This window comes from Myotis nattereri (genome assembly GCF_964212035.1).
Source record: "Myotis nattereri genome assembly, chromosome: 3".
Taxonomy (NCBI): domain Eukaryota; kingdom Metazoa; phylum Chordata; class Mammalia; order Chiroptera; family Vespertilionidae; genus Myotis; species Myotis nattereri.
This window is the reverse complement of record NC_138077.1, coordinates 8,441,358-8,459,361: the sequence shown is the minus strand read 5'-3', so window position 1 is coordinate 8,459,361 and position 18,004 is coordinate 8,441,358. Positions and strand designations below refer to the sequence as shown.

The 18,004-nt window shown below is 43.3% G+C and overlaps 1 protein-coding gene across 1 annotated transcript in view; it reads right to left on the bottom strand.

Annotated features, from left to right (window-relative positions):
* TRAPPC10 (trafficking protein particle complex subunit 10) overlaps nt 1-18,004 on the bottom strand; it is a gene marked incomplete at its 3' end in the record, with an annotated part of 75,652 nt that overhangs the window by 42,327 nt on the left and 15,321 nt on the right. Inside the window, exons 2-6 of the mRNA XM_081088026.1 lie at nt 14,963-15,044; nt 8,262-8,397; nt 4,584-4,780; nt 3,846-4,041; nt 2,654-2,765 (exon numbers count right to left, since the gene is read on the bottom strand). Of these exons, the coding sequence (XP_080944152.1) occupies nt 2,654-2,765; nt 3,846-4,041; nt 4,584-4,780; nt 8,262-8,397; nt 14,963-15,044 (723 nt within the window). The remainder of the gene's footprint in view (nt 1-2,653; nt 2,766-3,845; nt 4,042-4,583; nt 4,781-8,261; nt 8,398-14,962; nt 15,045-18,004) is intronic.

The window sequence follows — 18,004 nt, the reverse complement described above, 5'->3', positions numbered from 1 at the left end:
TCAGGGACCGGCGGGCAGCTCACCACCCAGTGACTCCCTAAGCACCGGCCCGCCCCTTCCGGTTGGCATGGAACCAGTCTTGGGATGCGGGGATGGGGTCCTTACAAGCACCGTACTCAGGACTTGTCACCTGACAGTGAGCACAGGGTAACATGACCTAGGCACAGGCTCCGTCGTATGATGCCACAAGGTGGTGACAGGTGAGGAAGCAATCAGACTGGGATGAGGGGTGAGGGAGCCGCGGGCTCTGTGGTCAGTCAGCTCTGAGGGAAGGCACGAGGCCTTGGCTGGAGCGGGTCTCCTGGGGCCGGAGGGCAGCCTGCTCATGGGGCCACACAGGTCTTTTTGTCTTCCTTGTCTCCACTCTTTTCCTTACTCAACTGTCTCTAACTCAATGATGCCAACTACCTGAGTCCTGCTCCTAGAGAAAAGGATGGTAAGCAAAGGAAGATGGAGTATAGCAAGTAGAGAGGAAAATTCTTGCTTGTCAAAAATTTCCGACAATGCTCTCAATTTAAACTTATAACCCCAAGACTCAAATATGACCTTAAAATAAACATAAGAAACTATAATAATAAGTCATTCAAACTCTATTAAAAAATCTTAATCTATTTTTCTCACTCCAAAAGAGAGGTGTTAGAACCATTTCGTTCTACGTTCATGTCAGGAAGCGACTCAATAATGGGCATCTGACACTACTGAGTATCTGCAGCGCCAACTGCAACCCAAAGCATCCTTTGCTGACTTACACTTATACTCAGAGCTGTTAGAGTGGACCCTAAGTGTGGTGCCTAGTCAGGCCCTTGGAGTCCCAACACCAGCAAGTCCCTCTGCCGGTCCTGGTCCTCACCACCAGGATTCTGCTGGCTCATGCCCATCTTCCCTTCGGGCTTTGTGCGAAGGCCACCTGCTCAGAGAGCCTTCCTGGACTGTTCAGCCTAAAACTGAACAGCACTCACCGCCACCTTCTCCCCTCCCTGTGTCCTTTCTGCAGCCTGCACTTATTCCTGCCTGCCTGCAAGTTAAATATTTCTCTTTCTGTGCCTCATTTCATTCTGATCCCTGCTGCACTGGAAATAGTGCCTGGTACTGAATGGATACTCAGCAAGTGTCTATGAAATGAAGGAACAAAAATGAACAATCGTATCAGTCAGCTGCAGAACTTGGACCAGATTTACTTTTGGATTTTAAATGACCCCAGGTTTATTTTAAAACTGAGAGAACAAAGAAATTATATAAAATATAATGTAAGAAATAGGTAAGATATTTAAAAGATATACATGTATAATATATCTAAAATATAAGAAATGCAATTTTATCTCTTCTAAATTTTTTTATTTAATTAGTAAATACTTTACTTTGGTTGTATGTTTACATTGTGTCTTGGCAAAATAAGAGATCCAAAGCTGAACTTGATAAAAACTAGCTGGGAGTCGGAGTCACGTGACACTGCATCATGCTTTCCAGAGCCAGGGTGGTCATGGCTCTAGCTCAGGGGTGGGCAAACTTTTTGACTCGAGGGCCACAATGGGTTCTTAAACTGGACCGGAGGGCCGGAACAAAAGCATGGATGGAGTGTTTGTGTGAACTAATATAAATTCAAAGTAAACATCATTACATAAAAGGATACGGTCTTTTTTTTTTTAGTTTTATTCATTTCAAACGGGCCGGATCCGGCCCGCGGGCCGTAGTTTGCCCACGGCTGCTCTAGCTTAGTGGCTGCCCTGGGACCGCTCATCCCAAGGGTTTTCTAGCAGACACTATGGGTCCCTGAAATCACTCCTTTCGTTGGACATCGTAACAAGAGTTCTCTCTGAAAAAAACAAACAAAAAACCCCCACCACCCAACAAAGATTGTTCTCTCTGAAAAAAAACAAACAAACAAAAGAAAAGCCACCACCCAACAAAGATGTCTATTACAGCCCAACTTGTGGTGGCAAGAGCAGAAAACACCCAAATGGCCAGCACCAAAGGACGGCTGGATAAACTAACGAATCCACACTACGAAGCATCACGCAGCTATGAATGCAAATAACTTAGAATTTCAGCTGTTACCTTGGAGAAATGCCTGCGATGGGCTGTTAATAAGAACAAGCTATAGACAAATATCTACAGATTTAATGCTATTTCCATAAAAATAAATTATCAACCAAAAAAATTGTGAGGACAATTATAACCTCCATAAATGGTTTGACAGTGCTACTTTTGTGCTTTTAAAAGAATTTAAGAAATTATCTGAAAGCTTAGAGGAAAAATGAACACCCATCACAATGGTGTCATATAAACCTCACTGCAATGAGCATTCAAATATCACAAAGATGACCTCTCAACAGAAGGAAAGATCCTACCCTTATGCTAGCAAGGAGGCACAGAATCAGAAGTTTCACTAGCCAGCTGTCAGTTGTAAAAACGACACTTTACACCTGAAAAACAACTTCTTAAATGCTTTTGTTACTTAGGAGTCGTCTAAAAGTGAACGTGACTAATTCTTAATTCTCATTTCATTCCTACTGAAACCATGAGAATATATCCATATAATTTACAATGACACAGATGCTTTCATCATTTTGTGAATGAATGGCAGCTTCCAGATAACTTAAACCGGGGAAACTGTGCTGAGAAGAGGATCTGCACCTAAGGCGTCACCACTCACCGCCGGCACCGAAGTTGACCACATACTGAGAGAACAGGGCGTCCAGCTCGTCGTACTGCACCAGGGCGTCTTCAAACTGCTGCAGCATCTCAAACACAAAGGCAAGTTCCTCCTGTTCACCCAGAGTTTTAAAAAAGCAAAAGCCTAAATCAGTATTCTGAAACACTATGTAGCTACTGAAGATTGTAACAGAGAGAAGCATGCAGCGTTATGAACAATGCTTGTGCTACGCTAAGTAAAAACCAGTTTAATGACATGTCAATGACATTTATGCAGGCAGAGAGGAGACTAGAATGAAACCAGAGAAGGCCAAGGTGAGCTCTGACTCTCCATGACTAATCAGCAGCACAGGACACCACAGTCAACTCTTGTCCTGGGCATTCCCCTTGCCATCCCAGATACAAGTTTTTCACTGGAATCTTCCACATGGAAGAGCTGGACCTTCTTCTCCATTTATTCATTTAGCCAGATCTTTATTTATATCTATGCAGTCTCATGGGTATGAACATCATTGCATGGGTGATTATTTATCTGGCATAAATGGTTCAGCTTATGTTCTTCTGCCAGACCTCCACCTTTCTTGTGCACTTCCTTACTTGCCGATCTATAGATATTCCAGGTCCCTGCCCCAACCCTGGAATCAACCACTTCTACAAGGAGCTCCAGCACCTTTTAGTGGAAAATGGAGCTTGGAAACCAAGATCTGGCACGAGGTGTGCTTACTGCTACTGAGGAGTCATCTTTCCTAGGCCCTGTCAGAAGGCAGAGCAAGTAAGTACATGTACTCACCCTCACAACACATACCCCTATATGTCTGAATGAACCCAACAATCTACCCATCCATCCACCCACCCACCCACTCACCTACCCATCCACCATACTGTGGGTTCACACTGATACCTCAGATTCCAATCCAACACTACTGGGTTCAAGGACAAGGCCATTTCATAAAAGGCTAAATGTCAAATTCTGAAGCTCTAGGGAGCTGCTGATATAATTACTCAGGATACCATCTCTGGACAGAAACATCTGTTAGCTACTATATTGTCTCTTCGTTTAAAAACCGATGCCAATAAGACTTAACCCAAGAGAGCTGCCTTATTTAGAAGGAAGGGAGGGAGAGAAGTGAGAAGGTGGGAGGACGGGAAGAGGGAGAGAAGAAAACTGTCCAGTTCTACCATTAGTCCAATACCTGAACCATGAAATATTCACAAAAGCTCCAGCCTGGCTCAGTCCTCTTCTCCCTCAAGGTCCTCATGTCATCCTCAAACTTGCCTAGGTTTTTGGTAAAAGACATAAGAAGCAATGTCCTGAGTTTGGTCAGGAAGGCATTCCAGGATTCCTGAGTTCGAGAAGAGTCCTTCAAGGGGTCATTGAGCACAACACACCTGCAGAGACAGGAACGGACTATGTGGAAAACACTCTCCAAGCACAGCATCACTGCTCCATTCCTCCTTCCAGTGAGTTCCTCCCTCCCCTTCCTTTCTTCCTTCTTTACTGGCGAGTCAGTCCCTGCAGCAGAGCGCCCACCAAGGCCTGGCGGTCCCGGTTACAGCTTGTGAAGGAGATGAAGCCAGCACTTTGTAACTTCTGTTTTGAAGGAATCCTGCTGCACACAAGAATGTCAAGGCTCCTTGAAGCCCTTGCTATGCTGACGCCCGTTATTATCAATAATGGGGGCCCACCACGTGGTCTCTCCCAGGGTCACTGGGCCAGAGGGCCTCTCCACGGGGGGTTACTGTGTACAGGTTTCACCTGCCAGACCAGGAACTCCACCAGGAGGGACCTGGTTCTGTTTTCAGCACGCCCATCACATGCTCAAGTGTCAGGCACACCACAGTCACGCAGAGTAAACATGTATCACTACCCGAAGCCAGTAATCTGTATCATCCCGGTATCAGCCCAATGAGGTAAAATTAAAGATACTTACCTGTCACTCTGTTTATTACAAAAATCATTTCTTATTTTGTCCACAATAGAAGTTCGAGGGAGGATGTTGGTTTTGTTTTTTTTCTTGGCATCATTTTCAACTACCACTATTAACCAGTCCACAGAGCTATGAGCTTTCAGGACATTCTGCCACTTCGTAAGGTCATCTTTTACTGTTGCTTTATATACTTCAGTATCCTAAAAATAAATACGTCATTGTGAAAGCAAGTTAATCCATCCCTTTCGTTTATATGGCAAAATGTGTCTAATAATAGGAAATACAGCAGCCACAGCACTTTCCAGTCCCGGAATGGGGACACTCCAGGAGACACCCAGTACCAAGCCACTCCTGCAGGTCTCTGGGCAGGCTCAGTACCTATCCTCTGAGTAATCCCCAAATACTTGGGACCCTGAGGGAAGATCTTCCAGTGTCACAGAGGAACAGACTGTGAGTCAGACAGCTCAGGAAGTTCCCACAGTGACACAGTCAGCTGGGTAAGTTGGGACTTCAAAACCCAGGCCTGCATGGCCAAAGGCCCTGTGCCCAAGCACTGCAGGAATCCCATCCACACATGTGCCTGGATGGGGGAGGCAGGAGGTTCCTCCCGCTGCAGGCTGCCTGCCATCACTGTAGGCCCTTTAGAAAATGCAATTTAAGGGTGAAAACACACCTCATTCATAATGCATAATCCACAAAAATCATATCTAACAATAAAAATACAAGACTTTTGTGAAAAAACATTGTAACACATTATTAAAGGATATAAAAAAGGCAGGAAGAAGGCAGAAACAAACCATGTTCCCAGACAAAAAGATTCATAATTACTAATTCCTCTCAAATTAATCTATAACTTATTCAAGGCAATCACAATCAAACTCTCTCCAGTCTTTCCTTTTTTCTTTTCAGGGACCTGCTGTTCCAGTGACCTGCTGCTTTGTAACAAACCATACAATATATAATGGTCCAGAACATGTATTCTGCTCAACAACCCACAACCTAGAGCAGTGATGGCGAACCTTTTGAGCTCAGCGTGTCAGCATTTTGAAAAACCCTAACTTAACTCTGGTGCTGTGTCACATATAGAAATTTTTTGATATTTGCAACCATAGTAAAACAAAGACTTATATTTTTGATATTTATTTTATATATTTAAATGCCATTTAACAAAGAAAAATCAACCAAAAAAATGAGTTCGCGTGTCACCTCTGACACGCGTATTACAGGTTCGCCATCACTGACCTAGAGACTTGGTGGACAGCTCATCTGCGCCCCCTGGTGTCAGCTGTGGGGTTTGAAGGCTGGAACCTGTAGGCCAGGACCTGGTGAGACTAGGGCTGCACCTCCAGATGCCTTCCCATGGAGGCACTTGACTTCCTCACAGAACGATGGCTGGGCTCTAAGAGAAAGCATCCTAAGAGGACCTGGCAGAAGGTATTTACCTTTTATGACCTGAAAAAATCAACAGCCTTTGTATACACAAAAAACTAAAATATATAATGAGAGAGAAAACCCCATTTACAATAGCAACAAAAAAGTAAAATACTTAGAAATAAAGTTAACAAAAAACGTTTAAAATCTATTTAGAAGAAAAGTAGAAAACACTCTGAAAGGCACAGAAGTAGACCTGCACACATGGAAAGACATCCCTTGTTCTGGGCTAGAACAGCTCAATATCGTCAAGATCTTAGATCTGCATGTGGTTATTTATAAACTTCATATGATCCCAATAAAAATACCCAGAAGCTTTGGTCTGGAGCTAAGGAACTTGATACTAATGTTCACGTGGAAAACCAAACAGGCAAGAGCAACCAGGAACACACGCTGTTAAGGACGAACCTCAAGGGGCACTAGGCCAAGCGGACAGGAAGGACATGTTCCGTCAGTCTAGGAAAGTGCAAACGGCGAACTGCTGAACTCTCTTAGAAGATGTGTTTCTAACTATAGCGTAGCGTTCATAGCAACCGTGAAACTATGTTATGCATATTGTAGGGCTGAGCCCAGAGCCGATATGTTCATGGTGTAGAGAACCAAGGTGAATATAAACATGAAATGGGTAAGGCCAGAAAGAGCCCTGCAGGGTCAGGCTAAAATCTGAGGCATCAGTAGCAACCGTAGGCGCTATAGAAATATCCTTTCTTAGCACTGTCTAAAAAAAGCACATAAAGCAGGGGCACTCCACAGTGGCAAAGGAAGAAATGGCTGATTCCAGTACAACGGTAGCAAAAGTACAAGAACCTAGAACATCTTATTGTTCCAGAAAGTTAGAAAATGCTCAAAAGGACATAGGAGCCATTTGAAGTGACCCTGGCTGGCCAAATCTGGGACCATTTGAACCTCATATAAGTAAGGCTAACTGGCTGTAAAGCATTAAATTACACAAAACCCATGCAGACTCTCTCCTGGAGTAGAGCACTGGCTGCTAAATTTGGGGGAGTGGTGTTTGCAACCCTTGGTAAAGGCTGGCTCAGGAAGAGTCACCAGTGGGGATGGCATCTCGGTGCCAACACTGGATAAGGAGAAGGGTGCTCCCAGGGCCATACAGTGCTCTCAGGAATGGCTTATTAGTTGCAAGGGGAAAACAAGTAGAGCATGAAGACAACTCCTTGACCACCAATCAAACCTGACATTACCACTGAGGGGCTGGAGAGAGACGTTACCAGGCCTGGGGCAGCCATCTCCAGGCCTCTCACAAGGCTGGTCCTTGGCTAGCGCCTGGGAATGTGGACTTCAGGAGGGTTCCCACCACATGTGAGAGGGCTTCCCTGGGCCTAAACCGTTTCTGTAGACACTATGGCTGTGCTGGAACCTACTCTCTCTCTGGAGGCCAGAGTTTTCATACATGCCAGGCAGAGGTGCCACATGATCAGCCCCAATAAAAACCCTGGGTGCTGAGTCTCTGATGAGCTAACAGACGACATCTCACACGTGTTGCTCGACAAAAGCAAAAGGTGTATGGGGTTAAGTCCACAAAAACCAGGCATGAGCTTTGAGTTGTTTCTCATTAAAATTACAAAAACTGCTTCTGCACCCTCAGATTCAGGTTGAAATGTCATAATATGCAATGACTTATGTGTTTTGTTTATTGCTAAATGTTTGCTTTATTAGACAAAAAGAAATGACCCACAAAATTTTCTATTAGTTCATGAGAGGAGAATTCTGTCAAGAATGAGAAGTTTCTCTCTCTCTGGATTTATAAATGTACAAGTGAACGCTGACAACAGCAGGGCTCACTCACTGGTGGGCAGTCCCGGAAGCCCTTTGTCAGGCCCTAGTCATGGGGAAGCTCCCAGTGCCCAGGCCCTCAGAAAGTACACACACCAGCAAGGGAAAACAAGGATTATCTGCTATGATGGTGAACAGAGAAGGTTATGAAAACCAAGCTAAAAGTAAATATTAAAAATACCTAGTGGCCACTGGCGCACAGAGAGATGCCTCACAGAATTTGGGACACAGGAAGGAAGACTGCAATGGTGATTACCATGAGGGTAACACACTGGACCAGAGCAGAAAGATGCAACAAAGCCATACATCTGGCTGATGAATGGAGAAAAGAGGACACCAAAATAAAGGGTGCACCAGAAAGTACATATGAAAAATTGTAACTGTCTAAAAAAAAACCTAGGCCCGTGGATTCTTAACCACATTTCAAGACATCCCCCACCCCCAGTGAATACTTACACAGCATTCTGTCCAATAAATGTGAAGGAAGGGGAACGTAAGCAGAGCTTTGTTTCCTTCTTTGGGCAGCAACTCCTCTTTGAACTGCACAAAGTTGGACTCTAGGTGAATCATCTTGGGAGCCCGGCCATAGGATCTATAAACAATACACAGTCACTGAGAAAAGCAACTGAAGTACGTTCAGCAGAAAGAGGGAAATGCAACAAGAATTTAATTATTTATTTTTCTTTTTTTTAAATTGATTTTTCAGAGAGAGACAGATAAAGGGGAAAAAATTCTGTTCTACTTATTCATGCACTCATTGAATGACTCTTGAATGTGCCCTGACCGGGAATTGAACATGGAATCTTGGCATATCAGAACAATTCTCTAACTAACTGAGCTACCTGGCCAGGGCAAAAATTTAATCATTTCTATGAGTTCAGAAGTACATATAGACTATTAACCCAAAAGGAGTCTTCCAAAATAATTCTAGAAATTATTTTAAACACAATTCACAGCTATACATCAAAGCTCTCTGTCCATAAAACCTATTTTACTCAATGAACTTGCAAGCACAAGAATATGCTATCTAACCAGGGCTATTTGCAACAATACAGACTTCTGAGGAAAATGGACCTGACTACTTCATCTGTAAGTCACCATAAAAGAAAAGTTTCCCGAACGTCAAAAGTGCAGTCTGAAACTATGAAAGCTAATACTATCGTCACCTGTGCTATCCAGAAAAGAGAACCGTGTGGTGAAAGAGAACCGGTTTTGTTTGCAGAGCACAAATAAAACCATGGTAACCACCCTCCTCCCTTTTCTCAGCACAAGAGGAAAGAACACGGAAACCCCATCGCGTACAAATATCTAACCTAAGGTTATCAGAAGATATGGGTGCTATTTTGTTATATTTCTAAAAATAAATTATGCCACATGTCTCTTTATTCCAAACCTTATTTTCCACCTCTTGAGGCTGTGTCTCCAATCTGAAGAGCATCCCTGCTCCAAGCTGACACCAACCATGTTGAATGTGACCATGCTCACACCTGAACTTGTCTACATCCTATTTGCAGGCTATTTTTTTCTGTCTTTTGTAAAATGAATCAAGTTCTCTTTTTCCATCTTAACCATCTATTCCTATTCTGCTGTTGCTTACATTTTTATTTTTTTATTTTATTTTTTAAATTTTATTGATTTTTTACAGAGAGGAAGGGAGAGAGATAGAGTTAGAAACATCGATGAGAGAGAAACATCGATCAGCTGCCTCCTGCACATCCCCCACTGGGGAAGTGCCCGCAACCCAGGTACATGCCCTTGACCGGAATCGAACCCGGGACCTTTCAGTCCCCAGGCCGATGCTCTATCCACTGAGCCAAACCGGTTTCGGCACATTTTTATTTTTAACTAGCGGCCCAGTGCACGAATTCGTGCACACTGAAAGGAAATTAATTAGAAGAAATATTTTAATATCGCTATTTGCCCTTTCTCTATAATAGAAGTGTCAACCAAGTTCACCATCAACAATGACAAATTGAAACACACGTGTGCAATTGGCACATTTGTTCCTCTTTTTTCCCCCCCCATAACTCCCCTCCTCCCAGTTCCCGCCCCACCCTCCGCCCTCACTCCCCACCCACTGTCCTCATCCATAGGTGCACGATTTTTGTCCAGTCTCTTCCCGCATCTCCCACACCCCTTTCCCCCCCAAGAATAGTCAGTCCATTCCCTTTCTATGTCCCTGATTCTATTATAATCACCAGTTCATTCTGTTCATCAGATTATTTATTCACTTGATTCTTAGATTCACTTGTTGATAGATGCATATTTGTTGTTCATAATTTGTATCTTTACCTTTTTCTCCCTCTTCCTCTTCTTAAAGGATACCTTTCAGCATTTCGTATAATCCTGGTTTGGTGGTGATGAACTCCTTTAGCTTTTCCTTATCTGTGAAGCTCTTTATCTGACCTTCAATTCTGAATGATAGCTTTGCTGGATAAAGTAATCTTGGTTGTAGGTTCTTGGTATTCATCACTTTGAATATTTCTTGCCACTCCCTTCTGGCCTGCAAAGTGTCTGTTGAGAAATCAGCTGACAGTCGTATGGGTATTCCCTTGTAGGTAACTGAGTTTCTTTCTCTTGCTGCTTTTAAGATTCTCTCTTTATCTTTTGCTCTTGGCATTTTAATTATGATGTGTCTTGGTGTGGTCCTCTTTGGATTCCTTTTGTTTGGGGTTCTCCGCGCTTCTTGGACCTGTAAGTCCATTTCTTTCACCAGGTGGGGGAAGTTTTCTGTCATTATTTCTTCAAATAGGTTTTCAATATCTTGGTCTCTCTCATCTTCTGGCACCCCTATAATTCTGATGTTGGTACGCTTGAAGCTGTCCCAGAGGCTCCTTACACTATCCTCGCATTTTTGGATTCTTTTTTCATTTTGCTTTTCCGGTTGGGTGTTTTTTGCTTCCTCGCATTTCAAATCATTGACTTGATTCTTGCGCTCCTCTGGTCTGCTGTCGGGAGTCTGTATAATATTCGTTATTTCAGTCCGTGTATGCTTAGTTTCTAGTTGGTTCCCCAATATAACATCGAGGGTCTCATTAGTTTTCTTGTAGATCTCATTAAGTTTATCGGCGGCTTCTAAACAGTTCTTGAGAGACCTTAAAAGTGTGGTTCTGAACTCTATATCTTCCATTGACAATTTTGTCCTGTTTCTTTGTCTCCGCATTTTGTTATGCTTCCTTGGTGCACCCCCTAGTGGTCTTTGTGTCGAGAGCTTTATATATAATAGATAAACTTGCTTAATTAGACCTGCTTTCTGATTTAGCTAAACTTTTTCCAGCACAGTAAAGCACCCCAACTTCTCCTTTAGGTAACTGTCAGCAACACAGCAGTAAATATCAACATGAAGCAGATTATTATTGTAGATCACGCAGGGAGAACAAAGCGTAGACTATTTAACTGCAGCAGTGTTTGACTATATTCTGCACAGTGAGAAAACCTGAAGTCATTTTCAAGGTCCACCATTTCTTACTTCTTTTCAGTCCGGTCAAGTTTCTAAGCTTTCTAAATCTCCATTTTCTGGCTAATGAAAAGAAAATAGGATTCCACCAAATCTCCTACCTACCTACTCCAGGACTTCTGTGAGGATCAAATGAGATGAGGCATGGGAAAATGCTTCACAGACATTTGATTAAAGTGTAAAATTTTCCACCTGGCTATAAAGCAAGTCGTGTTCCTGGGCTGAAGAAACTGCAAGGAGGCTAGTCGCTAGAGAGAGGAAGCAGGGCATTGCTATGTGACATCATTACCTGGTGCCCACAGCCACCGTTCCCGGGCTGGACTGGGCTGTGGGCGGCATTTTGCGCCATGGGGTCTTGGAAGCTTCGGCTGCGATTTGGTGGGCTGTTGCTCTGGGTGATGGTGGGGCTTTGTCTGTCCCCTGGTGGTCAGTGCACATCATAGCGACCAGTCAGACGGTCAGATACTTAGCATATTTGCCTTTTATATATATAGATATGCATAAACTTACATTTTCTTTCAAAGACTTAAGTCAACATGTATCTTCCTTGAATGAGACAAGAAAGACAGCACACCTCTCTTTTTTCCACATATCTGAAACTTTAGATTTTTTTTCATTTTTAAAAGAATTGATACCTTAACTTTAGGAAAATATTTTATGACTTGTTTGCTGGCATCTGCTTCCTTCACCTTGTAAATTCTGAGTTCATTTTTCTTCTTGAAATTATTTCTTCTTTAATTATTTCAGACAGAGTGGTAAAGTTTCTGATCACATATGTCTAAAAATGTTATTATTTATTGCATTGTTTTCCAACTATTTCCATGTCCTGGTAAGCAGTGAGTAGAATATTTGAATGGCACTCTGGACTAACACACATGGCTGTGCGCAGCTAGATGTGACAGGGCCCCTCGCCGTCCTGGGCCCCGGCTGGGCTCCAAGGCTAAAAGGAACAAAATCTCTTAGCACCCTGTCTCATCTAGGTGCACGCGCATACACATGTACACACACACACACACACACACACACACACGCACGTACCTACCCCATCCTCTCTGCCTCACCTACACAGTAGTCTCCTACAGCTGCTCTGATGCAGTTTTCCCTCTTGCACAAGTGCTAGGTTCAAAGGTATTTTCCCTCAGTACTTTGAGAAGACTGTCCTTAAATGTCCTATTTTATGCTGCATTTCAAATGTTGAGAGACTGCAAATTTTCCTTTTTCTCCATTTTCTTCGCATAGCTTTCTGTTTGCTCTGTTTTACTTTTATTCTGCTCGCCCTTCAGCAGGCTCTGATCACTTCTGGGAAAATCTTGATGTTAGTTCTTCAAATATTGCTTGTTTTCCATTCTCTGTTCTCTCCTCTGAAGCACCTATTAACTGTCTGTCCATCCTCCTGCTCTTCCTCCCCCTCCCTATGGCTCTATCACAAGTACTGGTTGCCCATATGCCCTGTGCCCCTTATTACTAAGTGTAGGAGCATGGTTCACTAATGAGCCAAGTAATAACACTGTGCTTGCAGTAGCTTTAGGATGTAACTTGTCTTTTTCTTGGCATTTTTATTTTCTTAAGCTCCCAGTGTCACCATTTGTAAATCTTCCAAAGCTCTCCAACAGAACTGTAAACCCTCTGAGTGCTACCCACACAGTCAGGCATCAGGGATTCTGTTGGTTCCTTTTCCCTGGTGACATCTCCCAGGAGTACAGTCTTACTGCTCCAATCAGGTCCTAAATTTGATGAAGCACCTCCTCCCAAGGTTTTCTAAAACAGAGAGTGTGGTAGCCTTATCCCTTGGGCCACCCAGTTTTTCCTGGATGAATGCTCTCCTCTCTTGCCTGGAGAGCATGGATGTGGCACAGAGTTCTTGGTTCTCAGCTGTACCCCATTCAGATTTAGACACGCTGATTTTAGAATGGCACTTCTCCCAACTTTTTGCAGTGCATCATATCCAAGGGTCGGGAGCTTCATGTCCATAGAAAGACTCCCCCCGCCCACTCCAGGGTCCTGCAGGGCAGACAACTGTGGTCACTTCTGCGCATGCACACACACACAGGCAGGCATGCATGCAGACACAGGACTGTGGGGGCCCTGCATCCAACTGCTCCCTACCAATGCCCTCTGCCACTATCCTTTCCGCCCTGGTCTTGCCCTTGCCTATCAAGGCCCTGACACCTGTCAGGGACTTGCCTGTTCCTCAGGGAGTCTCCTCTGGAGACACATAGGGCTCAGCTGTCTCTCCCAATTCCTCCATCTCTCTTCCTTCCAAAAGGTGCCCAAAAAGGTGTCCACATCTCTTTGATGCCATCATCTCCACCCCCTTTCTCAGTCCTTGTGCATTTATGCCTTTTTAGTCCTTTTTCTCATTTAATGTTTCAGGAAGGTAAAGAGATGAATACATATATTAAATCTATGTAGTTTCTCTACTTCATTTTTCCCCTTATAACTCTCTTTATTGTTTCATGGACACACTTTTTTTTCTTTTATCTTTCTGAGTATTTAAATAATGTATACTTATTTGAAATCCTTTTTAAATTACTCCATTTCTTTAGACATTAAATTCCTCCACTAGCTGAATGAAATGTTTTCTCTCGGTCACGGCACTAGGCCTCCTCAGAAGCAGAGCAATCTATATATATAAAAGGCTAATATGCAAAGTGTCTCCTCGGGAATTCGACGGGGAGTTCAATTGCCCGCTATGACGTGCGTTGACCACGAGGGGGCGGCACGGAACATGGTAGGCGACCAGCGGCAGTGGGAGCAAGGGAAGGAGGTGGGGAGGCAGGGAATATGATCCGCCCTGATTGCTGGCCAGGTCCAGGGACCCTACCCGTGCACGAATTTTGTACACTGAGCCTCTAGTTTTTTCATAAGAGAATTCTCCCACATTCTGTATATTATTTATATCAAATGTTACTGATTAAGCACATTCCTGCAACACAATAACTGGGCACAAAAATTAGACTAGATTCAATAGCGAACTTGGGTAAGTCATCCCCAGAAAGCCACACTAATTCTTCATGGTAAAAACTGGTAGTCAGGAATGAATAATGTAGCAATAATCAGAATTATATGAGCATGAATAACAACAGGACATTTTTATCCACATTGTTAAAATCAGATTACCTATGTTAACAAATTAAAATCCAAACACTTTCTAAAAATAGTATCTTACCAGAAATAATCCAAAACCAAGTATTTCCTTTGAACAAGTCATTAAATAAGCAATTACAACAGGGCAGCTGGGGTGGCTGATGTGGTTTCTGTCCTAATTTAAAAAAAACATCTTTCTGTACACTTTCTCATCCTTAAGGAAGAGCATGGGAAGGAGCTCAGGGTGGACAGAGGTGTTTATGAGAGTGCAGATAAAGGCCAATCTTCTGCCTTAATGTGAAGTCTGAGTGAGTGCCCGTCTCCTCTCCAAAGCGCCTATGCTTTTAAGATATTCTGATGAACCCTGAAGAATCAGAAATCTTTCCTGTAAAGGCAGGCCTCTAACTCAAAAGAACTGTCTTATTTTTTCCATCCTATGACTCATTAAGAAAATCCATCTATTTCTTAAGGAGGAAGGCCCACAGTTGTGATGCTACTCCGTTTCCCCACAGTGCACTGTAGGACTCGGGCTTTAACTTTTACTACTCACTTGTTCACACAGATGTCTAAAAGTGAAAGAGGGAGATACAGCCGAAAAACAAACACATCATACCTTCTCCATTCCATCGGTTCTCTCGGCAGCTGCTGTGAAAGTGTTGGGTAAATAGAGGTAAATAAATTCTGATCTCCAGCACCTAAACAGGAATAAAGAGAAATCCAGTTAGGACATTTTTAGGTAAATATAGGCAAAACGGGCTCTAAAATGTACTAAATTAGTAATTTTAGACTATTTCATATTTAGTAAAATGACGTCACAAAAAGAGATGTCTCACGTCTTTAAATAACTGGTCTCTAGAAAACCTGGAACCTGACATATGTGATCTAACTTAACCCTCATGACACCTCCAAGAGTAGGTATGACTTTTTCCTCGAGGAGAGTAAAGGCTCAAAAAGTTGAGTAACTTGGCCAAAGCCTCAGAGCTCAGGAAAGATGGGGCCCCTCAACTCTACCCAGTTTCACTCCTGAGTCTGCTCTGCAGCCACTGCTTTTTTCAACTTCAAGAGAACAGCCAGCCAGAACATTCCAGGCAGCAAAGTAAACCTGAAGAGGAGCACATGAACTTCGTCATCAAACTAAATCCAGTCTGCATCAAAATAGCATCGGGAGCAAAACCATACAAAACACCCACCATGCAGCCTCTCACTCAGACCCCACAGGAACTCCTAGGAGGCAAGGCCAAACCTGGAGCCCGCTGGACAGAAGGAAGAGGAGGTGTGAGAGGCGTTCAGAGCACACCCTAGACTGGCAGACACTGGTCATGAAACACACACACACCCGTGGCCTGACTTTAACTGCATACACACTCAGCTTTCCACTCAGCTCTTTCTCAGTAGTTTTAACAGAATGGAAAAGCCCACTTAGCTCTCATAAAAGGATAGTATAACCACACTGTCATACATAAGCTAGAAAAGAAAAGAACCTTTTTAATATAGATTACTCAAAGTCTTATACTCAGAGGATCCTCTGACTTTAAGCAAAACCACTTTCCAAATTGCTTTAATATTGATCTTAGAGAAAACATGGGGAATTGATGGGGGCCATTAAAACACTTGCTTGCTTTGCTATCGTGAACCTACAAAAACAAAAACAAAAAGAAACCTCCCAAACCATGTAACAATGTCGAGTCACTGCTGAGAGTAATGATATTGTGGGCAGCTGAGTTGTAAGTATCAGAAGGTGGTGAGGCACGGTGAGGGCACCAACGCTGCCAGCCTGAACACCTGAATCCCCGTCTCAGCTTCCCATCTGCTAGCTGAACAGCCTGGGGAGACCATCTACCCCTCCTGTGCCTCAGGGGACCATCTGTGAAATGGGAAAGTAAGACTACCTCCCCAACAGGCTGTGGTGAGGAGTAAATGATTCAACACCAATAAATAACCCTGAACAAGGCCAGAAGCAAATAATTCATAAGGGTATTATTACTACATTTTTGTTAAAATAAAAAAAAAACCAATTTTTATGTCTCAACTTATCATTTTTCATCATGTTCATTTCTTTGGTAGTCATCCTAAAAATCATTAAAGTAAGAAAATCTTCAGTTAGATTTCCTATCTCTGATTGCCAACTTTCATTGCCTCTTTAAAAGGTTCCAAGGTTAACATACAAAAATCACCACTCTGCTACACAGAACTTAGGGCAGCTGCATGAAAGCTTCCTCCTCGTTCACTCGATTTTCTATAAAGTCTCACATAAATGCCCAGTTAACATGCACAGAGTGAAAAAGCGGAATGCTTCCTGCACCCCTCCCCGTAAGCTACTTCCCCCAGGAAATCCGTTCACAGTAAAACATTCTAAATGGAGACTCTAAAATAACAACTTTTCTTACATTCTATCATGGAATAAATATTGAATCTGGGTCCAAATTTTCATTTTAAAATACTACAGGTTAATTAGCATATCTGTCAAGGGCAAAGATGTCATCTGACAACTGGGAACTTAACATGTGTCCATTTGACCTCAGTGCCTGTTGTGAACTGTGTGCCTTCCCCCCTCCCCCATTCTTATATTGAAACTATACTAAGGTCTTCGAAAAGGTAATGAAAAGACCATGTGAGACACAGCAAGAAGGTGGCCTATTACAAGCTAAGGAAAGAGGCTGCAGAAACCTACTCTGTGGATACGTGGACTTCCAGCCACCAGAACTGTTAGAAAGTAAGTCTCTGTTGTTTAAGCCACCCAGTGTGTGGCATTTTGTTATGACAGCCCTGGCAAACTAATACAGTATCCAAATTTACATTTGAAGGTCAAATTCTTCTAAACCACTGAAGCTCTACACTGAACAAGAATGGAGAAAAGGCACCATGATTTTCTCCAAATACACAGTTATTATCTTATCCTATATATAACAGCAGAACAACCGGTCGCTATGACACACACTGATCACCAGGGGGCAGACGCTCAATGCAGGAGCTGCCCCCTGGTGGTCAGTGCGCTCCCACGGGGGGGGGGGGGGGGTGCGGGTCGCTCAGCCAGAAGCTCTGAGCTGGGCTCATGGCCGGTGAGCGCAGCGGTGGTGGCAGGAGCCTCTCCCGCCTCCGTGGCAGTCAGTCAGACATCCCTCGAGGACTCCAGGACTGTGAGAGGGCTCAGGCCGGGCTAAGGGACCCGCCCCCCGCCCCCCCCGCCCCGAGTGCATGAATCTCGTGCACCGGGCCTCTAGTTAATTATAATACTCTTCAGTCTTTATTATCATAAAAATTAGAGATGCCTTTGAAAATGGGCTATAAAGAGCCAGAGAATGAAACAGAAAGATAGGAAAGGGTTTATGTATAAAACTCCCCAAAAATTAAATCTCAGTTAATGTGACAGGTAATTAAATTAACAGTATATACTTTGTAGCTTCCCAAAGTAGCCTGAGCTTTGAGGGCTGAATTGTAAGAGCAATAACTTCCAGGCTGAGTTTTCATTTTAATCCCACGGACAGAGACAAACCAAGGATTCAGCTATTAGAAAACAGCTACTAAAAGCAAAAATGAGGCTTAAGATAGATGTGCCTGTGCTCAGAGAACCCTGTTCAGAAACTTGCTGTGTTCATTTTTTCTGACTCAAGAGGCCTATTAAAAACAACTGAGATTTCTTTTTCTTTTTATGAGA